This window comes from Chrysoperla carnea, chromosome 2 (assembly GCF_905475395.1).
Source record: "Chrysoperla carnea chromosome 2, inChrCarn1.1, whole genome shotgun sequence".
In the NCBI taxonomy this organism is placed as follows: Eukaryota; Metazoa; Arthropoda; class Insecta; order Neuroptera; family Chrysopidae; genus Chrysoperla; species Chrysoperla carnea.
This window is the reverse complement of record NC_058338.1, coordinates 7,371,613-7,395,425: the sequence shown is the minus strand read 5'-3', so window position 1 is coordinate 7,395,425 and position 23,813 is coordinate 7,371,613. Positions and strand designations below refer to the sequence as shown.

General features: G+C 30.4%; 3 protein-coding genes across 5 annotated transcripts; 1 reads left to right on the top strand and 2 right to left on the bottom strand.

Annotated features, from left to right (window-relative positions):
* Positions 1-1,914: 1,914 nt before the first annotated feature.
* Positions 1,915-6,736, bottom strand: LOC123291401 (putative fatty acyl-CoA reductase CG5065). The gene is made up of 9 exons (XM_044871675.1): positions 6,731-6,736; positions 5,283-5,561; positions 4,616-4,864; positions 3,887-4,038; positions 3,717-3,826; positions 3,447-3,657; positions 3,123-3,350; positions 2,504-2,642; positions 1,915-2,046 (listed from the first exon to the last, which is right to left on the bottom strand). The coding sequence occupies exons 1-9, from the start codon at positions 6,734-6,736 to the stop codon at positions 1,915-1,917; spliced, it is 1,506 nt and encodes a 501-aa protein (XP_044727610.1).
* Positions 6,737-7,686: 950 nt separating this feature from the next.
* LOC123291832 (monocarboxylate transporter 9-like) lies at positions 7,687-18,555 on the bottom strand. 3 transcript variants are annotated; one of them, XM_044872259.1, is made up of 7 exons: positions 18,413-18,555; positions 12,216-12,398; positions 10,990-11,260; positions 10,399-10,845; positions 9,265-9,822; positions 8,477-8,668; positions 7,687-7,971 (listed from the first exon to the last, which is right to left on the bottom strand). In XM_044872259.1, the coding sequence occupies exons 2-7, from the start codon at positions 12,291-12,293 to the stop codon at positions 7,829-7,831; spliced, it is 1,689 nt and encodes a 562-aa protein (XP_044728194.1). In that variant the 5' UTR covers positions 12,294-12,398; positions 18,413-18,555; the 3' UTR covers positions 7,687-7,828. The 3 variants fall into 3 exon arrangements, with proteins under 3 accessions (XP_044728194.1, XP_044728193.1, XP_044728195.1); XM_044872258.1 differs by having other exon boundaries at positions 12,216-12,402; positions 18,430-18,555; XM_044872260.1 differs by having other exon boundaries at positions 12,216-12,402; positions 18,435-18,555.
* Positions 18,556-21,995: 3,440 nt separating this feature from the next.
* On the top strand, positions 21,996-23,003 carry LOC123293771. The gene is made up of 4 exons (XM_044874677.1): positions 21,996-22,204; positions 22,263-22,428; positions 22,488-22,658; positions 22,726-23,003. The coding sequence occupies exons 1-4, from the start codon at positions 22,087-22,089 to the stop codon at positions 22,883-22,885; spliced, it is 615 nt and encodes a 204-aa protein (XP_044730612.1). The 5' UTR covers positions 21,996-22,086; the 3' UTR covers positions 22,886-23,003.
* The last annotated feature ends 810 nt before the right edge of the window (positions 23,004-23,813 follow it).

Sequence of the window (23,813 nt, the reverse complement as noted above, 5' to 3'; positions counted from 1 at the left end):
AGTTCAAAAAGTTGACCTTGATAAAACGCATAAAGTATAAATGTTATTACTATAACATTCGATGTGGAAAGAGTACATTTAGAATTTGACTTAAATGTACTAAATTTTACCATTATTTTCTACTTTTTTCTTGGCTACCATTTACAAGTTTAGATAGCAACTCATTTTTGGAACGTAGAAAACATTTTTGGAACGTCCAATAACAATACTAATTATTATTCATGTAATATTGTTAACAATTGATGTAAATTTAAAATTTTCCAAATAGAAACAATCTACAGTAGTATAGTACCACACCGTGGGTGTGTTCCTTAATATTCACCAGTATACTGGCCAGTACGACGCCATATTGGTGAATCGTTCCGAAATATACTGGCCAGTGCGTGGCGTCATATTTTAGGTTAGGTAACAAAATAACTAACCTGCATTTGCTCTAAGATACTCTCCAGTAGTCTACTGCTACTTAGTAGTAACGAAATTTAATATTTCGTTACAATAAAATTCGTAACTGTTAATTATTGAAAAGTTTGATATGATTTTATGCTTATTAATTTTACGAAAACGTCCATAAAATAATTTTTTATCGTAATTAAATTTATTAAATGATCATTACTATACAGAATGTTCGATTTACATCTAGGCATATAAATATCACGAGTATAACAGAATACATGCGTTAAGCAACGCATCTAATTAAGAGTGATCTGTTCAACAAACATACGTTGGGTTGAGTTTCATTCAAAGATATTTTAATAGTAATACTATTATTTTATCTATGGTTTCATTAGTTAAATCAAGAAGGAGAACGATCGCTATGTACTAAAGCATTAGCGCACCTGTCCCTGAAAATTTGGAGAATTTATAGTTCATTTTCAACCACCAGCCGCGCTGTCGTCGGTAAGTAGTTTATTAGCGCACAACAGCCCGCATTTAATGATACAACTTAGCGATCCCAGCGCCTCACTTATTTTTTCAAAATATTGGGGACAATATTTTCTATTGCGATCGTTCTCCTTCTTTATAACCTTCATGAGTTAAATACTCATACAAAAATAAAAAAATAAAAATGTGTATGGTTGAATACCTTGCTAAATTAAAAATACTTCGACTTCCAGGTCGATAGATGGCCGATTTCCAGAAAAGTTGTAGTTTACATTCTATCCCGTTAGATTATATTCACACATTCCCATTCACACTCATTTTCACATTTCCAAATTGCACAGAATCCATTTTAATTATTTTTACTAAACAAAACCGTTTCTGCGGCTCAGTTTTGCATACTATCCATTAATAATTTACTATATGATTCAACACAATTTAAATACTGTATACCTACAGGGTGTCCCATGACTTGGTGGATATAGCTTGATAGTAAGGATTTTAGGGTACAAATAAAATTACAACTTTTTTCGTTATTTATTATATATGACGCTCAGTATACACAAATTTAACAGTCATTAAATTTATAATAAACATAGAAGCAATAATTATAACACTCATTAATGCAACATGAAGATAAAATTTTCTGTAAACAAAAAAATAGCGATTATTAAAACATATTTTGCTTATAGTTATATATCAACTTAGCTCGTAAGCTCATAATGAAATGGCTAGTTATTAAAATAGAAAATAAGTTTGAGATGTTTAAACGTAGTCCTTTTGGCGCTCTCTGTTGATGACGTATTAATATGTAATCTGTTAGTTGGTGACAGTTCAATGTACTTTTTACTACAGGTGTAATATCCACGTATGTAGTAATTATAGTATATATCCATGGTAATACCATACTAAATATAAGTAATTAATACCATACGGTATGTCAAAAAGTCTGACAAGCCACATACTAGGACGTCACGCCCGTTTTAAAGCAGAATCTCTGGCATTAAGAAAATAGACAAAAATTATAATGATCACTTACATTTTTAAATTGAATAATCGTTGATCAAGTGTTTTTTCCGAAAAATTCTTATCTTTTAATAGATATCGTAGTGAGCCGTCTCTTACGAGATCAAATCGTTCTTGATTTGACATCCCAATATACTCTATCTATAAATTTAACACAAAATAAACGTAATAGTTCAATTTAATGGTATATATTCCGCTGGATAGCACCCTTTTTACCAAGATTCTCTCTACGATCTTTTTTCGAACGTGTAACGTTTTCAAATCAGCATAGCATAGTTAAGCTATCGGTCTGAAAAAAACGCAGCAGGGAATTTGTCAACACTTTGACCAGGGATACGATTTTACAAGTAAAATATATATTTTACAAAATTTACCAATCAACTTGAGTTTGAAAAATTCCCTGCTGCGTGTTTTCAGACCAATAACTTGACGTTATCATGGTCATATAAAAAACCCAGCAATTTCGGAAAAATTCGTTCGATTCGAGAGAAATTGTGGTAGGCTCACTAAAAGGAAGCCACTCACGAAGTTTCAAGTATAATAATCATTTAACAAAAAGAGTACTATTCCTCGGACCAATATTATCTTTTTTACTTACTGAAAATTTTTCTACATCATCGGGTTTCAATATGGCATGTAACGATTTAAAATTATCATTTTTAAATGTCCATTCATTTAACGAGAACGGTGAAAGCTTCATATTTGCATAAAATATTCGTCGGTATAATTTAAATAAACTAAAATAAATTTAATTTTTGAGAGATACAAATAATAGACCTTTTTCAAATTTTTTTTTAATGAAAGTAAATATGTCTCTATGAATGAAAATCATTATAATTCAAATTGGCGAAAATGATCCGGAAACTCACGAAGTTATACGATTGACGCTGTGACGTCGTTAATTTAATATAAGTCATACGCAGTAAATTAAATTTAAAAAAATTATGACAGAAATATGATAAAATTAGTTAAAATGAATTGAATTATTTAGATTATGACATAATTAAACTTTTTTTATTTAGCTAGTGTAGATTTACAAGGTTAAAGAATGTTTACTCATCACGGATCTGACGGATTAAGTATAAACGTATGAATTGTAGAAACTCTAGCTTTCTTTGTAGAAATAGCTGTTCAGGTGACTTGAACGGAAGTGTACCTATGCGGATCTACCGGAATTTAAGGTGTGATTACTTTCAGTAACAAAACTGTTAGCTTACTTCAATCTTTGATCGCTGAATTTCAATAAAATATTTAAAAATATTGCTGGAATCAAATGCAGTATTACAGAATAAAACCAAAATAAATATTTATATTGCGTGTAAAAACAAAATGGATACCATAACAATGTGCTCGGTGGACTTTTTTTTGCTGTTGACGCTCCAAATTCAATCATCACACTATTGTTAATTTGTACCAAGTCACTGGTTGATGAATTAATAACTAAGCTAAAAATGATATCAAATGAAAAAATCGCTAATATTAAATTTTTTTAATGCTGACAAAACCGCTCTGTTTTGTCAGGATTAAAAAATTTTATATACCATTGATTACGCTCCGATTGTTCCAACGCTTTATACCATGTCGATGCTATCATTCCTTTTATTGCTATGTCAACAGGTACCCAATCAACTTTCTTATCGCCGTCTATATAAACTGTACGAACTAGTCCAACTTGAAATGCTGTTATAAAGCCCATTGGTCCATTAAAGTTATCCACCCAGCCAGGTATCGGTTCCTTTACTGAAATAGCCACTGAAACATTCATTTCATTAAGGATTTTTTTTTTAATTATCATTTATTAATATCCTTACCGACTGTTGGACGAAAAATAACTGTTGGTATGCCTCCACAATTTTCTGACACAATTTCTTCAGCTAGATTTTTGGAAAATGTGTACGTATTTGGATACTTATTTAAAATTCTAAAATTAAACGAATTTATTAAATTCATTTCTTGATGAGTTTATAAGCTGCGTATATACTTTTGCTCAAGGATACTGAGTACATTTTCATCCATATTTTCAGCTGCATTAATCATAGTCTCCCAATTTGTTGACGGTTTGTAAACCTTTTCTTCAATTGCATCCAGTTCTTTATCAATATTACAATAAGTGGTTGATGTATACAGGAAAACCTAATTATAGACAAATTTTCTGATTCTACAGTTTGATTAGAATTAAAATTTAATTATTATCTTTTCTAAGATATGGATTCTATTTAAGGGTGGATACTTTTGAAATGAACGCACTGTATATGTGAATAGTTATGATTAATTTATTAATGATTATTAAAAGTAAGAATCCAAAAATTCTGAAATAATACAATAAAACTCAATCGAAACTTAAGAGTTCAAAACGTGGCTTATGTAAGATCAAAGACAAGAGTCGATTGACCAAAGCCATGACTGAGAGTATTTTTACAAGACCAAGACTAGATTCTTCAAGACCAAGATATATTTTTCGCAAAATAAATACCAAGACTAAAACTAATAATGCGAGACTAATACCAAGATTCTATCGTCGAGATCAAGACCAAAAACTTATACCAGATCTTCGACCAACAAACTCACGATCCTTATTTAGAGTGCATCCGCCAAAAGTAAATATGCAAAAAATAATAATCAAAGGGAAAATTTTTCTCGAAGAATTCAATTTTATCCTATTTTCTAAGAATCCATAATTTATAATGACGTTTATTAGTTAATGGATTACCTTTAAATGTTGCATTTGTTTAAGTATTCTTAACATTTCTCTAGTTCCTCGTGTATTGATTAAAATGGCATCCTTCAAAGAATCATCAAAACGTACAGATGCTGCCACATGGAATACAATGTTTATTTCATTTATTATAAATTCCAAATCAGAATCAGATAAACCATATTGTAGTTTGCTGATATCTCCTTTAATTACTTTTACTTTAGATAATGATTCTGGATAATCTTTTTTTAATTTTTCAAATAACTAAAAATAAGACGTACCAAAGAGTGAGATGAATTTTTTTTCGGAGCGGAAATAGTAGCAGGAAGAGGCAGCTTGGTGTGCAGTACAAAGTATACAACGATATTCACCACATTCGTCGATTTGGCTATGACTAGAAGTAACATAGTACGTATAACAGACAAAGCATCTATTATTTGAAACTGACAGCATACTATATACAACACTTAAGGAGTACAATCCAGTCGTGCGTCGGAGCTGACATACACAATTTTCGATTCGAAGTTATTGAGAGACTTCGACGGTAAATAAAAACTGCATGCAAAAGTTTAGTATAAAACAAACTATAAATAATAAGTAAGTTAATGAATCCAAGAGGTCTGGGTTCGACTCCTGGAGCGAGTATATTCTTTTCAAAACAAATAAATCAGTTAAAACTTACAGGTATATCTAAGATTTTACTTAATCTTTGTTCATCCGTATAATTTTTCTTCGAACGCAATAATACATAAATTCCCTTAATTTTTGGACATGAACGAAGTAATTTCTCAATTAAAACTTTGCCCATAAAGCCAGTACCACCAGTAACCAAAATATTTTGGTCAGCATAAAATTCACTAATCGATGGTCCATTCTTTGGTAACTGTGATAATGTAACTTTCTTAATGAATTCTACTTTCTTTTTTGGGTTATCGATGTTGTTGATTTCTTTAAAAATATTCTTCTTTATGCCAATCATTTTAAAACAATCGAAGACACTTATGAAAAAAACTCCACCTTACTTTTCAACGAATTACTAAACGATATCAATTTTACCACAAATTATTTCTTTTTGTAGCTCAATAAAAAATTATTAATATTCATTAAAAAATTTCCATGAAAGTGCATAACAAAAAAATTATTGTGTAGTGTCATTAAAATTTAAGAATTCACATCAATATATAGGGTTTTCCACAAAGATATCAACTTCTCCCTTTTCTTATCTCAGAAATTAAGGACTTAGTTGATTTCTTTGTGTATTCTACTTGGGAGGCCTCCTCGTAATTTGACATCTCTAGCGTGTGTGGTTTGCCGGACGCCACAAATGTGGATTATATGATAATTGGAAGGCTATAATGTAGTTAGACAGTTTAATCAACTAACTCACCATCAATAATAGTTAAGTGCCAGGAATTCGAAACCCCAGTCTAAGAGTTTCATGTGGAAAAACGCAAAGATTTATTTTGCATAGTCCATTCAACAAATTCGTGCTCCAGAACTTGAGCATACCCAGAAGGCGTACATCTGGACTTCTAAGTATGTGTTTACGCCAAAATACTGTTCTTTTTTGCAATTTTAAGGCTAAAATTTTTCCTATTCCCTTCAACCAAAAGCGAGTTGAACGCCCATGCTCCAGAGGGTAGATCTCACAGCTACGAAAAACGATAACACCAAGTATACTCATTAACAATGAGCCTTTTTCCTAAATATCTTCTAAACAAGGACGGTAATGAGGACTGTTATCCCTCTGCGCCTCATGGTTGCGCAGTTGCGCAGGCCTCATGGCAACGAATCTTGATAAGAATTTACTTAACAACCTGTATTCGAATTTGAAATTAATATTCTTATAAATTAATAACGATTCTTAATGAACCTGAACCGAATGTAAGCACAAATTAGGAAATACAACAAATTCGCATCGTAGGAACTACGTAAGCTAAACAAATTTTATTCAACAAAATATATAGCTACATTTTTATTATACCTAGATACATGCATCTTATGGTAGATAGATTTAAAAAGAAAAAAGTTACTATACGAGCTTTTTGGACTAAGATATTAGCTTTTTGGGTTTTTAAAACATGCCAAAGAACATAATTTTTCCATATTTTAAACGTTTTTTCACCTGACCGCCATTTTATAAGAATAAAATGTTATCCAAAAATCGATCTAAATCTTATTTGTACTTTCTAGTTCTGGAATCTATTGCTCAAGAATTTTTATTACCCCTTGCCGCTTTGTACGGAGAGTTGAAAAGATGAAAATTGTTATCCCTTTTTATATTAAGTTCAGAAAGTTGTAAATCTTGAAATCTTCATTCGACAGTTCGTACGTGACATCTACTAACTACGATCGATGGATATTTAAAGAAAATTTTCTTAAATCGCCATCATTATTGATAAAAAACCAATAACTACATTCTCTACAAGAAAATGAATGTAAAAGGTTACCTATATTTACATTTTTGTTTATATTTTGTTGCAATTTTTGTTTACATATATTTAAAACATGACAAGAATTAAAATGCATTCATTGTATGCAAATTTAATATTCCTTATTGAGAAAATCATTTTGTCATGTGACCACCGGTGGCTTAAAATAGAACTACTTTTAATAAATGAATGAACTGACTTTTAATGGTCTAGTCAGTCCATAGACCATTTTCCAAATATTTAAAACAAAAAAAGTCACGCAAAAGCTCCCAAGTATAGATTCAAAAGATTTTTAGCGGTGGAAATATGAACTATTATAGATCTTTTTTTTTTTAAGTAATTGATATTATTTTTCGGTCCTTATTGAGACTGAATTTTTAGTTTACTTGAAAAAATCACGATAATCTTAGTAGGGGAGCCCAAGAGGGAGTTTGTGTAGTTACTCGAGCGCGTCAGATTAAGACATGGGGGTTCCCTGAACCTTCCTCAGTACCTCCACCAAATATCAGCCCTAAATATGGAGGGACCCGCGTAGGGAAGACGGTCAGATTAGTAAAACCAAAATTGCGATAGGTAAATTAATTCGAGCGCGTCAGATTAAGATATGGTGGGTTGATTACATGATTAAAAATGTAAATTTCAATAATCTGTTGATTTGGATTTTGGATAAATTTTTTATTTTACAAAAAAAAATTACATCTTTTCGTCTTAATCCTAAAATATATTCGAATGTTTTACAAAAAAATGCATTTTTTTTAAATCACAGTATGTCCTTTTTTTGCCGACTTGGATCGATTTATTTAGTATTTTTTTTATTTTTATTCCGTCTACAATAATGTATAATATATTCTAAAGTCCAAAAAAATAATGTAATACATGTGACTAAATTTATAACTATAATACAATTTGCAAAACTACCAGTTCGATCACGAATTATACCTGAAAAATATAAACAAATTTTTGAAAAGGCTGTGTAAATTATAGTTCCGTAAAATAACGCGATGAGACTAGTGGGAATTATTTGAAAGGTAGGCAGAATTGGTAAGTATTATTAAATTAAGCTGTTTTCTGGATAGGTTTCACTCCATTCGTCAAATATACATTTTTAATCTTCTTCAATTGGAATAAAAACAAAACGGTATACGATATCAATATGATTTTTTATAATTTTCGACATTTGATCATAAAATTTTTATTTAGAAATGATTTCACATAAATAACCGACTCCTAGACATTTATAAGGCTTTTTCATTTTCAAATTTACGATCTTAACTTCATTCATTAATATGTAGGTTCTCGAAAAGATGATAAAGTTGGGTGTTCAAGATAATCGATTATCTTATGAAGTTATAATACTCTTCATTAATCATAAAATCCCATATGAAAAGGAATTAATAAATATTGATTTTGCCCTTAAAATTTGTAAATTTCATATTAAGTTTACCTAAAATCGGACCAGCCCCAAGTAAAATGATTCCATTTACAACCATTTGTATACCAGATGCAGCTGCTAACTTCTCCAAGGGCACATACGATGGTATAACAAGACTCATGTATACAGTTCGAAAACCTTTAGAAATTCCTAATAACACAGCAATTACCAGCATTGGTGAATACGTTTGATAAAATAGAATACCTTGAAACAAAAAAAATTTGATTTATTGTCAATTATATTACGATTAATGAGCATAAAAAATTGAAGGTCGGAACCAAAAACAATCATTTTTATAATACGGTTCATTAACATTTGATATTTTTAACCGACTTCAAACAAAAAAGGAGGAGGTTTGTGAGGAGTGTGGTCCCATTTCATTTTGGTCAAGTTCTGATAACGGTACCCATGAGAAAACCATAAAAGTCTTAAATTTGCATTAAGTTTGCACGACAAGAGGACGAATAACTCAATATCACGCCAGCCGATTTCGATGATTCTTTTTTAAGTGACAAATTAGTTAGTGTACTTCAGATTCACTTAAAATCACTAAATAAAAAAACTTTTAACAAAAAGAAAACCGGAAATGGACTTATTAGATGATTTTATGAACACCTATGCCAAAATTTTTTTCGTACCATCAGTATTATTGGCGTTACAAACTTGGAACTAAACAATTCTACCAAATTTCAGTTGGGTGCGAATTTTTGTACTTTCGGGTGTTTAAATTGTCCGGATAATCGTGTTTGTTTCTCTTTTAATCATATAATTACTTTTCTTGGTGTAAAAATCTCACTTACATGATCTCGAACAAACTAGCAGAACCATACTAAACATGTACATAACTTTGGCTGGAATTTTAAAATGATCGCCAATAAATGGTGAAATAAATCGAAATATAATATCAAAAATTCCAATAATTGACATAACTGTTGCAATTTGCGATGTTGTAAATTTAAAATCATTCAAAATAAATGGTGTAAGTAATGAAAAATTGATTTCAGCAAAAACAGCAACTGACATTCCCAACATTAAACTCACATATTTCATATCCGTTAATAAGTCTAAATCGAAAAATAAAACTACACGATGGAAAAACGACTTAAACCATGATTCCTCTTCTGGAATTTTTTCCTCCAAAGTTTTTTCCTTATTTATATTATTCAATGAGATTGTTGTTGAAGGATTTGTGGTTGATTTCTCGGCAGATTTTTCATTTTTGTTAAGTAATTCCTCTTCAACTCCTGTTTCTTCAACGATTTTTTTGTCTAAGTGATATTTATTCGAAGCCAATGATAAATTTGATTGGTACAGCTTTTCAGTCGTTGATTTTTGTCTGGAAATTTTTCTATGACGTTCTGCAAAATTAAATGAAAATAATTTAACACTAAATGAAAGAAGATTTAATTTAAGGTAGTAAAGTGATTTTAATTTAGAAAGTGGTTGCTGAGTTGTGCATATTCACTGTGTGTGCATAACTTTTGAGCTAAATAACTCCGAAATTTTTGTACTTTTCTCCGTTTTTTGCTTGTAGCTCTAAAATGATACATGCGATGAAAAATTTCATTCAATATTCAAGTGGGTTAGATTTTGCGTCGAATGAGTATATACCTTACATATATTATGTATGTGTTTGTTTGTTTGTTTATTACTATATTCACTGAAGAAGTGAGAGGAAAGATACTTTTATTACTTTGTGAGTAAGAGTGATTATCTTTCTTTACTTACATGACTTAAAAAACAAACGATTGTGTCATGGTTTTGACACAACATTACCCTAAAATTTCCATTGATTCCATTCGCAGACTTCGATTTCATGTCATTCAGAAGAAGGTAACGATTTGGAAGGAGACTGTTATTTCCAAGTACATGACACATAAGTGTTTTAAGAAAGTAAGAAAATATAAAAAAGATGACAAACTTTGCATTCATACCTTGCTTAACTTGCGTTAAATCCATCGAGTTTCTTCGACTAGGTGGCGCACTTTCATAACCATATAAAGACGCTGTATCTATATCCTCCATTGATCCTAATTCACTACCAGCTTTTTTCGCCTGTTGTGATGGCGTTTCAGTACTTTCTGTTTTTTCATTTAATAGTTTTTCACCTTCTTCCACTGGAATGATTTCCTTTTTTATATGCCATTTCACTGGTTGTAGTAACAACGCTGATGCAATCGAATGTGTGGCCAGCGCACTTAAAATAAGTAAAGTACCTTGCACACCATAATATATCATAGAAAACCCAACAACATATGGCATAAATACAGGCCCTAAACCTGTCAATGTCATTGCATAACCAACAGCTTTATTCCTTCGTTTCCGAAAGTATGTATTTATAGCTAACTGAAAGGAAGCTGTTGATAAACTCACGCCTAACGCTGAAATGAATTAAATAGAAATTTCTGATATAAATTATTTGGGGGAAATAATCTTGGAAGAACTTGTTTCCGTTAGACGTTTAATTTTTAATACAACGAGTTCGCTGACTTTTGATTTTCTAAAATATCCAAAATTATACTTACAAGCAATAATTCCATAAGTAATTAAAAAATGTGTAAATGTTCGTGCGAATGCCGTCATACATATTCCAAGCGCATAAATCGATGCACTAAATAATGCAATTTTTCTAAAACCAAATTTTTTCAATAATGGCCCATTTATTAAACCCAATAACATACCAAATGCAAAATTAAAATTAATTATTATGGTTGCTTCTGTTGCAGAAATTCCATATTCCGTAAATTTATCTTTAAATAGCATTCCAAAACATTGGATAATTGGTATTGTGATTATCTATAAATAATGATACAAAAATTTAATATTTTCAATAATAGTCAATTATTATTATTATTAATTATTATCTTATTGATTGTTAACAGCATGGTTATTTCGTGTCGAAGTGAGGATAGGTCAGGGCAGGGCAGTTGCCCTTTCTTAAATCTGCAAATGGTGAGGGAAGGGGTCTGGTGGTCAAATAATGACTGAATATCACATTTTCACCTAAAAAACTTTTCTCTTACTCGAAAAAACTTCCACCTCCCTTGATTGATTCTTGCACACGGGCCTGGTATCTTATCCACGCGATCACTTCAGATATTCCCGTTACTTTTCAAAAACATAAGCCAGAAAATGAAAATCGCTTTAAATTTATTTAAGTATATTCGTTTTTACCCGACTACGAGTGGTAATGTGTTTATCAGTCTATATATGAATTTGTATGTATCTGTGTTCCTAAATAGCGCGCAAGAGACCAAACGAATGCGCCGATTTTGATTATTCTTCCGTCAATCGATTTATCTTAGCCTTGCGAGTGCTACTGAAGATAAGGAAGAAATGAAAATTCAATATGGCGACGACCAGAGGCCATATTGTGAAAAATGAAAGTAGACAAACTATGTTAAGTAGGGTATCATTGAATAGATATTTAATAGGCAAATCGACTCGCGCGTTTGATTTCTAGAGTACGATAAAAGACAAAAGTAAAAAGTATTAAATAAAAGAATTAATTTAAAAAATAAAAATACCCGACTGTATTAAATAAAAACTGAAAAGAAAAAAACAAGTTCAGCATACATACCGACTTTAACAGTCGAGATCCCTTATTGGGGCGATTTGAGCCGGTTTATATTTTAATGGGTCCCCACTGTTAGAGTCGCTATGTAAACTGCTGTACTTGTTTTTTTCTTAGCAGTTTTTATCTAATTCAGTCGGGTTTTTTTTTAATTTAAATTAATTTTATTATACTTACATTATTTAAGGCTGTCGCCAATACTATAATCCATCCATAACCCCCATCAGGGGGTATTAATATTACAGTTTCCACCATCGTCAAATTTTTTCACTAAACATTTTCGTTTTTTGCTAAAGCTATTTTATTACGTATTTTAATGCACTTCATAAAAATAACAGTTTAATTTTGTTTATAAAATATCTAACTTATTTAAAAAAAAAAAAAAAGTTATGAGATTATTATATCAAACATGTCCCCCCTTTTTTCGTAACATAAAAATCAATAAAAAACTCTCATCTATTTTACAAATCATGCATAATATCAAAATTGCTGTTATCAATTTTTAATTTAAGCAAGGGAATGAAAAATTGAAAATAAATCTCTTTAAAAATATTTTTAAATATTTTATCTATGCCATTTTTAAGTAGTTTAAGTACTTTTCCAATTCGGTTCATAGATTGAACACCGAATCTATCTAGGAAATAATTTTAATACTGCATTTTCGGATAAACAAAAAATGTCAAGGACAAAAGAATGAAAAAATTGATAATTATGCGTTACTATAAGTATAGATAAATATTTGAAGTACATGATAAGAAACGAATATTTATTATTTCGGAACTCTTTATAGGCATTTGAAATTAAGGACGTTGTCTTGCTATAATATTGTCAATAAAGTTATGGATTATATGCGAGGTAAGAGTATATGAGCTTGTAGTGAAATGGAGTAAAATTTTTGTCTAATACTTTACCACACAAGTGAACCACACACACAATACTCAGTGTGTGATAAGTTGGTTATAATACTTCTACTATACTTGTTTCTGTTACAACCACGATACTCGCTTGTAGTTGCTTCTGTTCAACAATAAAATTTTTTAATTTTTCGTTAAAATATCTCTGCAATGAAACGTTTGATAATTTTTTTTTCTATTTATAACTCTTAACAAATACATCAATTAGGTTAGGTTTTATTGGCTATCCACGAGAGACACACTTAGGTCATAGGACCAATTGTTATCCCAAATATCCCATACTTATCAGCTCATCAATTGTTTTCAGAGGCTGAGTGCACCTCTTGCATGCATACACCATGCACTACACCAGCCCATCACAACCTATAATTAAATTAATTTTTTGTTGTGACGACGGGAATCGAACCCGATACCCTAGGCATACCGCGAACGGAATTGGCTGTGGTTATACACAGTTTGACCTGTTGCATGCACTGCGTAAAATCCCAGTGATCAATATGGACTTGTTATAGCCATTCCTTGATTCGGAAAATTACGGAGCATCTTAGGAATGACAAGTTCAGGTGAAAGGGGCGTTTTAGACAACCAAACTCGTGCCAACGAGTCCACTTCTTGATTCCCTGTGGCACAGTACTTAGATCAGCCTTTCTATGTTAATCAGTGCCAGGTAGTTCAGTTCCTCGAAGCATTAAGCTATCCTCGATTAGAATCTTGACTACTCCGAATCTTGACCCGAAGTGCAAGCATGCACTGCGTAAAGTCCCAGTGATCAATATGGACTTGTTATAGCCATTCCTTGATTCGGAAAATTACGGAACATCTTAGGAATGACAAGTTCAGGTGGAAGGGGCGTTTTAGACAACCAAACTTGTGCCAACGAGTCCACTTCTTGGTTCCCTGTGGCACAGTACTTAGATCAGCCTTTCTATGTTAATCAATGCCAGGTAGTTCAGTTCCTCGAAGCATTAAGTTATCTTCGATTAGAATCTTGACTACTCCGAATCTTGACCCGAAGTGGAGACCTGATTCTCTGAGAAAATGCTGATACGTGTCCACTGTATCCTTTCTAGAATCTTCTGACACCATGCCCATAGCAAAACAACTACCTTAAAATATAGCACGAAGAAAAAACAAAACATATACTCGAACGAACCACAGGTTTATCAGCTTTCCGGACAGATTGCTCTAACCAACTGAATTTAAATTATGTTATTATATGATGTGCAAGTTCTATGAATAACCGCTTGTACAATCTGCAAGCAGGCTACATATTTTTAAACATACGCGTGGTTGGAACTCAGGAGCGACTTATTTCCGAACCTAATATATGTTCTTCTTTTTTTGTTACACCTCCTGAAGTAGAGTAGATGGATTTTCGGATATCGTGTATAGATTTGAAAACGCAATCACAGTTTTCGATCATGTGAAATGCATATCATGAAATCAAAGTCGTTGTGATTGATTGCTGATCATTATGTAACATTTAACTATAATAAAAAGGTAGTTTTTTAATTAAGCAGAACGACTGAACGACCTTAAAATAATAAAATTTAATACATAATAATAAATGTTAATTACATATTTATAATTATTTTCATAATTTTATTGCAACAAAAAAACTAATCACATATCTATTTAAGATTGTTACACTTAACGACAAAAATCAACTTATCAAAAATACTCCACGCAAATTAGATTTTTGGGTGATTTAAGTCTGAACCAAGAAGTTTCTCATCGAAGTATCAATGAGTATTTTTGGACCCGTACTCTCACAGCACCTGGCAAATTATATACAGTGTGTCGGATTTAAGATGAAAGATCCCAAGTTGATGAGTAGTATCCCATACAAGGGGAAGGACCCCAAGTTGAAGAGAAGAGTCATATACAAGGAGAAGAACCCTAGGTTGATTTACAAAGAAAAAAAAACGGCGCCGTTTGATTTGCACATTAATTGCATTGTCCATGGGCCCCGACATGGGTTGTTAATCCGACACAGAATATAACTTCCATATACAAACGAAACCTTATAACTTCAACAGTTTGTAGAACAGACATGGGCGAGTTATTTTAAGTCGAAGTCACCATTGTTATAACTTTATTATATACCATAAACTTTATTGTGTGTCTCTTTATGCAAGTCCGCATTGCTTATAGAGGAGGATGCGAGACAGGTATACGACTCTTCTAGCTATCTCAGTTTCTCTAATAGTAATGAGATAAGTAGAAAAAAAAAATGTTGTCTCTCTGTCTTACTCGTATTTTTGGTTGACACTGTCTTACTCGTTATTTAGTTACAAAAGTCTGAGGGACTTCTCTGAGTCACATTTGCCCATGCCTGCTGTAGAATCTGATATGAATTTTCACACCATTTGAGAAAATAAAATCATATGATCAATAAAATTTTATAACATTGTTTAATTAACAATTGACCGCGCGCCAATCACTTTAACTTTTGCTAACGAGCTGATTAAAAATATTATAATAATAAATATTTGAAAATACTGTTTGCTTGCTAATTACAGCAATTACCCTTTTTAATTTTTATTTCAATAGTAATTTAGAATCAGAATTTTTTTTTATAAATTAACGATTAGTGGGAACAATTGAATGTAAGGTGGATTCTAATAGAACTTGAGAAAATTAGACGAAAATTAATTGTAAAATTTTTCAATCATAATAGTTAATCGAAAGATATTTTATCTTCAAATTGCCTGGACTATCATAATCGCTTCAGTCTTTAATTTTTGTTGTTGTTGTTGGATAAAATATCCGCTTAGGTATGGAATATTATTAATTGTTTTGTTTGAAGAAACTCTAATTATTATTATTTATAAAATATATGTATGCAATTAACTTAATAATTATTTATAAGATTTCATAAAAATTGACAAATTGTATTTTATTTACAAGGTTTTAACCTTATTATGAAGAGATCAGATAATAACAGAGTCCGTGGATTAATTACCTGCAAATTTTCAACTCTCTATATTTTATAATTTTGGAAAAAGCACCAAAGTTTTGTCCTAATTTGTGCCTTCACGGGTAAACAGTGATGTTAACGAAAAAATGTTTCAAACAAAAGTTGTTTACTTTTTTATAAAGAATATTTTTACATTTAAACTTTTGTTCTATATCAAACGGATTAAAAAAAAGATCCTACGGAATTCAAACTCACAGCTGTTTACGTCTTGAGCACGCTATAAAAATTTCAGCTTGATATTTCATTTCGTTTTTAAGGTATCGTGTTTACAGACAGGCGGGGGAACACACGCAAATAAACGCATTAGCTGATTTTATGAACATCAGAACATCTATAACAACATTTTGTTTACAGCATCAATATTTCTAAGCGTAATAAACTTCGAACTAAAATTAGTATACATTGATATATACTTCTCAAATATAACAGGGTATAAAAAGTTGCGGATATCTAAACATGTAATTTTTGAACATCAAATACATTCAGCAGAGTAATTATTCCAATTTAATGAGTGTTTATTTTGTCCTGGGTCAATTTCACAGTTGTAAAATTTCCAAACTGAATTTTAAAACATACTATTATAACTTATTTCTGAGAATTGACAACCAAAGAAGCAACAATAAAGAAGACCTTTTTTTAAAATTAATCTGTTAAGTTGTTCCCTTGTCTTTTTATACTATGCATCGAATTGGCATCTGTTAATAATAAAATGGCCCATAATCTATTTAAACTGCACCGTTGAAATAAGGGATAATACAGATGTCGAATTGGCCAAATTACCCATAAAAATATAAAACTAGACTTGATACCATAACACAAATTCACCTCTTTTTAGCAAAAAGGAGTTTTATATATAATCTTTATGGCGATACCCACGTAAGACGGCGCAGTGGGCATCTTCCTCTTGCATACTAGTTAAGATTTTTAAAAACCAACTTCACAAAAAAAAAAATTAATAATTAATTCTTGAAGTAAACGATAATAACACCCTAAGTAAGTTTGATATGTAAAACACACAAATTCAGGGTCCTTTTTTCGGCCAGGCCACCAGTCGAGTAGTGATGTCAATGACATAGAGACATGCTAATTTTTTTTTGCTTATTAATAACAAACCAAAAAAATATGCTACACAAACTGTTAAGCAATCTATCGTTTCAAAAAAGTTCGAAAAACTTGTTATAGAAGATAATAGAAACGGCGGTAATAACCTTGCCAAGTTAGGGAAGTTAATGCGTGAATTCTTAGGAGTGCCGTATTTACTATTGAGGCAACCTAGATTGCAACCACCGAAAATTTCACATTTAAAAAAATTTTGAAACGGCTTCTGTTTGGGACCCCAGGTATATTTACGAGGGAATTACAAAGAAGAAAAAGTGGAAGAAAGTATACAAATCGTTGGTTAAAGGGCTCTAGTTGGGGTCCCAAGTAGATTTGCTAGGACTAAAAACACTAACACACCTGCTTAAGGAGGCTTCCACCAAAAATTCGCCCACAACCGTTGTTAATGCGGCACTAAGATGGAAAGAAAACAATCTATGAGATATTTTGTATATACAAGACGAAATTGGATGCCCTAAAGCCTAGACGTTTGTTGAAGGGGATACAGAAGTTAATTTGAAAGAACTTTACAGTTCTATTTCTAACAAAAATCCGTTTTCCTGCCCATTGTGAGACCTGTGAGTCTTAAAAACGTCCAAACGTCCAAAAAAACTTACATATAGTTTACCATGTATCACTATTTTCATAATAACGCATTGAAGCTCGAATGCCGATCATACAACGTCAATCATATAACTGAATGAGTCCACGAGAGTCATTCTTTCTTTTTTTGGTGAAAATTTTTAATGATTGGCAAAAAAAATGATAAGAAAAAGGACGGATTATTGTTATTAGTTCTTTATCGGGCTCTGAATATCTTAAAGATGGCTCTCGATGCCAATAAATCGGCGATCATGTGTTCTCATGGTGCCAAGATATCGTCACTTAAAAAATCAACCATTAAAATTAAACTTATGTGTAGCCATTGACTTTATAGTTATACATAGACTGAGCATCGCCGTACACTGAGAAGCGTGCAAACATCTGAGGTAATTGCTTAGGTCAGCTAGGGACATTTATAAAAAAAAACATACATTTGAATAGCAAATTTTCATATCACAAAATGTTTTACATAAAACATCGTGATTTCACTGAACTTTTTCCGCTTTTTGGCTTAAAAAAAATACTTATCACGTATCACTTTACATTTTTTCTTACGAATCTACAATGGATTAGACCTAAGCCAATTACCTCACATGTTGGCACGCTTAAAATCGTTTAACATTCAGTCAATATGTACAGCTAACTTCAACAATGCTTAATTCAATGACTAATTAGATACCAGAAAAGTTTCCAAGAAATAATAAATATTGATTTCATTTCCACTTATTTAATAGAAATTTATTTGCATAACAAATCAAGGTAACAGATTTCATTAACACATTAATAGATAAATTACATTACACCAGCCATAACACACATCACTATATTTTAATTAAAACATTTTTTCACGTAAAATCACGCATAAATTAACACAAACTTTATTTAAAAAAACTAACTTTTTTATATTACAAAAAAAAACCCCGTTTTAATTGTTTATGGAAAATTTTATAGTTTTTGTATGTTTTGTATCCGGCATCGGCTTGAATGAGAGAAGTTGTACAAGTTTGCCGCCACACTACATGCTTATCCCACCACCAAAAAGATATTTATATATTTTAGATAGAAATGTTTGATGCAGATGGGAGAATAATAATTATTGGTATATAATATTCTATGAATTTTGAAGAATGAGTAGCAATAATACATACGTTCTTGATGAATAGTCCTCAGCATCTCAAATGCTGTGCGATTTTATTTAGAGTTCCGTATAACTTTTTTTTATTTCAATAACTTTATACTTACGCAGTAGAATTTTTTACAGCTATCCCAAACTATATTAAAGTAGTACAAACACCAAGACAATTATAGAACCCTTGACAAATTTTTCGGCTACTCGCCAATTTTTAGTTTTTTCGTGTACGGAACCCTAAATTTGCACTTAAAACATAGCTAAGAACACTCTCCGTTAAATTTCCTTTCACACAAAACCAAAAAAATCAAAATCGGTTCATCCGTTTAGGCGCTACGATGCCACAGACAGTCGTAGCAATGTATTCTGTACAATATACCTAAAGAACATAAGTTCATCATCTGGAACTAATCTGACGGGAAGTCAAAAACTCATGTATTGTGTGATGGGTTCTTTATTGTTTTTTTATTCATCGATGTCAAAAGAAGGTTAATTTATTTCATGCGGAAATTCATGTGTGATTGTACATGCAATTGTTTAGTAATCTATATATATAATAATGGCTGCCATAGAAAATTCAATATGGCCACATTCACCATCGTACACGACCGTACTAAGTCTACAAGCTGTAATTTAGGACTTTGGAGCTGTGGAAATCAATTCTTGGGCTTCATAGTGTGAGCGTTCGCTATTATCGACAAATTCGACCAAATAAAGTTCTTGAAACAATGATTCTGAAAATTCTAGTCTCTTTTTTGAACCGCAAATCGGTTTTACGCGATAAAAAAAATTGGTAGCCTAAATCTTGAGTAAAGATTTTTCTTTACCTGTTGAATCGATTTTCGATAGTTTGATGGTTTTAGAATTTTTCACTCATTTTTTTGAAATCGAAATTTTATGCATGTTTACATTCGTAGGTATTAATTGCGGATTGAAATGCGAATTTTGCACCCCGTCCAAAAAAAAGTCTTTAAAATTTTCAAAAATCGAACCTTCGAACCAAAATGGGAAATATTCTGTACATCGAATGAAACTTTCAATAATTAATCACAGAACCCTTGTCAGAGTCAGCTCTAAAATAATCGGTGAGTTTTTATTGCCACGAAGACTATTGGTTATTATTCTTTATTCCAAAAATTAGAATGTTGAAATTCAAAATTTAAAAATAATTAGAAAAAAAAAATTGTTTCAATTAAATTTGAAATAATTATTTATGGTACAAGCGCTGGCGACGTTTTTCAGAGTTTATTTTAAGCCGGTTGAACTTCGGATATTTGATTCTCCCTTGTTTATTTTTTATTAGGAACATTTATTACGTTTAAACTTTTGTTCTATCTCTAACGGTTTACAAGATGGATCCTTTCGGATTCAAGATCTAACTGACCTATGTTGCTCATTTGAAATTAACTGTATCATGACGTTGCCAGCGATAATAATACTATTAAGTATGTTTTCTAATGCATTAATAAATTAGTTGATAAAATAATTACGCCACAAAACAATTATAAAATAAATTACATGTCATGTCAATAAAGTTAACACCGCCACAAAAAGAGTTCAAAATAACTATATAAATACAGAGTGTATAAGAATATGTGCTCGTGACTGTAGTTAGACATTTATTATTGGCCCACGAACTTTACAAACAGATACTTTGAACATGGATTCGATTGATTTTGGTTTTTTTTATAAAACTCAGAACAAATACAATGTTTATTGCTTAGTTAGTTAGTTAGTTTATCTGAAAGTTTTTTTTTTTTTTATTAAAAACTTTAATTATTCGAACTTTAATTAAATTTATTTAGAGTTAGAGACGGTTTAACGATTTCAAATTTTTATAGTAATTGACAGACTTAAATCTATAAATTTAGCACCGTAAAGAGGCTAATGAGAAAATGCATATACTGATTTAAAGATGATCCTAAGAAAACACCCTTAAGTTATTAATCTGTACATGGAAGTTATATGACGTTTCTTTCCAAAATATAATATTATAATATTGTGTATTATTAAAAAGCATGACGCATTTAAATTTGTATTTTAAGTCAGAATCATATCATTACAAAGCATTTTTTATTTTCAACGCTAATAGGCTAATAATAATTTTTTATTTTTTTTTTTATTTTAGTTTCAATTGAATTGGTAATGAACTTTGATGTCTTCAATTAAAATATTTTATATATAATAATTATTTATTACTGTATACTATTATTTCCAGTATTATTACTCCAATATACAATAGAAAAACGTGAGCGAGCGAAACCCGTCTCTTATAGACATAATTATATTATTCATAAAAAAGTTTTAAGTTTCAGTACGCTTATGCAAAAAGTATTACTTTGAAGTATAAAAAGTTGCATATTATAAAGAATTATCAAAAATTAAATAGCCAATGCGATAATAATTTATAACTTATGCAAAAAGTATTACTTTGAAGTATAAAAAGTTGCAAGTTATAAAGAATTATCAAAAATTAAATAGCCGATGCGCGATGCGATAATAATTTATAACTTATGCAAAAAGTATTACTTTAAAGTATAAAAAGTTGCATATTATAAAGAATTATCAAAAATTAAATAGCCAATGCGATAATAATTTATAACTTATGTAAAAAGTATTACTTTGAAGTATAAAAAGTTGCATATTATAAAGAATTATCAAAAATTAAATAGCCAATGCGATAATAATTTATAACTTATGCAAAAAGTATTACTTTGAAGTATAAAAAGTTGCAAGTTATAAAGAATTATCAAGAATTAAATAGCCAATGCGATAATAATAATTTATATTTTGTTTATTAATGATAAATACTTTTATCCCATCTAAGGGGTGATAAAATAGGGATGATACTTTTTCCAATAGGGATTACTAAGCAACTGTCAAACATATTAATGACTAATAGCTGTCAAAATATTCAGTGTACTTTGCCATTTCAGTATGCTTCGTTTCACGCTCCCCGATCGTTTGGAAATAAAATGAGTTCAATTAATAATTTCGACGGTTTTTCAAAATGAGTTCAATTAATGTTCATATGGAGCGTAATTTACTTTACACTCCATACATTTTCAACTTCAAACTATTTTTATTAATAGTAGTAAAAGATTCTTTATTTCATATTATAAATAATACATTACAGAATTACAAAATTACATATTTGTTATTTTTATTAATATTTTTGCTACTAAAATTTATAGTTGGTATTAAGGTTGGTATTAAAAGAAATTATTTGGCGCCAAAAACAATTCCCGACAAGTTACCGTCAATAACCATTTAATAAAAATACTTTGGATAAGAAAAAGTAAATAAAAATAAAAAATTTACAAAATGGACGAAATTCTAGATAATTTTGAATTTGGAATCGACGAAAATAGAGATTCAGAAGAAATTTCTGAAACTTATAACCTATGTGTTGCTAAACTCGAAGCATTATTAGCTACAAACAGTAAGAATGTTAATTTTTTAATTCAATGATGATAATAAATTCAATTTTTAAATTCTAGAAATTGAAACGAACGAAAATATTGACGAGCCAACAACTTCGGAAACATATAATGAAGTTTCTAGCATAAAAAATGATCAAGAAAATCTGTGTCTTGCAATTAAATATGCGTTTGCACTTCGAGAATTATTCAGAAGTAACGATCCACAGTTTGAAGAATATAAAAAGTAAATGGAATTAAATATACCGTGTGTTTAAAAATTATAATAAGTTATAAAATTTTTAGAATATTTCGACATTTATTTTATGAACTAAAAAAAAATGTGAATGAAACTCGTTATTTAGAAGAAGCATTGGAAACGTTCAAATATAAAATCACTGAACTTAAAATGACTGTGAAAAATAAACAAAGTGAATTAGATGAAGTAAAGCAATTAAGAAGAAAAGAAGCAAATAAGTAAGGATTTAATTTAGATCGAGAAAAAAAGCAATTATTATATTACCTTACGTGTTCTCTCTTTCAGGCAAACAGAAAAGTATAAGAAAAAACTGAAAAGTATTAACAACTGGCAGGGTTTAATCAGAGAAATGATTATTGCTAGCAATACGCCACTAGGTGATGATCCTGACTTAGTAGAATTATTAGCGAAATATCGTAAAACTTATAACCCTGTTTTGGAATGATTTTTTTGTATTCACTAAATAGAAAAATCTCTTAGTTTTGTAATTTAAAGGCAATGTTAACTCCAAGCTTCGACCTCAGCAAAACATTCTAACAAACTATCGAAAACATTATCATGGGCGGAGAAAATAGAGAATTAAATTTTGTTAATGATCTAATTTTTTTTTATTTAATTTTAGCGTAATATTTAATGAAATTGAATTGTTATCTATTTTTGTAATTTTTTTTAATAAATAAAATAATATAACCTATCGAAGCCTAATTCATCCTGTCGCAAGACGCTCATTTTAAAACTGACGCAAATAAAATTTAAACTCAATAATATTATTTTGAAGAAGATTTCTAAGTAGAAGAACTTATTTTATAATTGACCATTAATAGAGCATGATAACACAGGTCTGCAAAAAAAAAAAATTTTTGTCAGCTGCATGAGATATTTTTACTAAATTATATGTTTTAGAATGCGCTGATTTCAGAAGTGATGGTCATTTTTTCCTATCACGTAAAGTTTTTTTGCAAATTTAAAAACTAAAAATTGGTCAAAGCACTCGTTTATTAAAAATTATACAGTGACATCCCATCTTTCTTGGTACCGTCTCTCGATATCGCGGACATCTTGGCACCAAAATAGTATTGTAAAAATGAGCGACCAAAAAATGTATTTTGTGTAAAAGTGTAAATGAAATTATCATACAGAGGTGTAAAAGAAATTTTGTCAATCAATACTGAGAATAAAAAGCTAAATAAACTATGTTTAGTTTTTTATAATGTAACGCTGCCAAGTTTTTTCCAGATTGTAACATGCGATCTAATTTGACGGTCAGACTCAAGAATCAAACGTCAGCATGAAAATTCACCTTGGCTTCGGAGAGTTCCATTGTTTATTCATTTAAATTGTTATGTCTGTTCGATAATAGTTGAATATACATT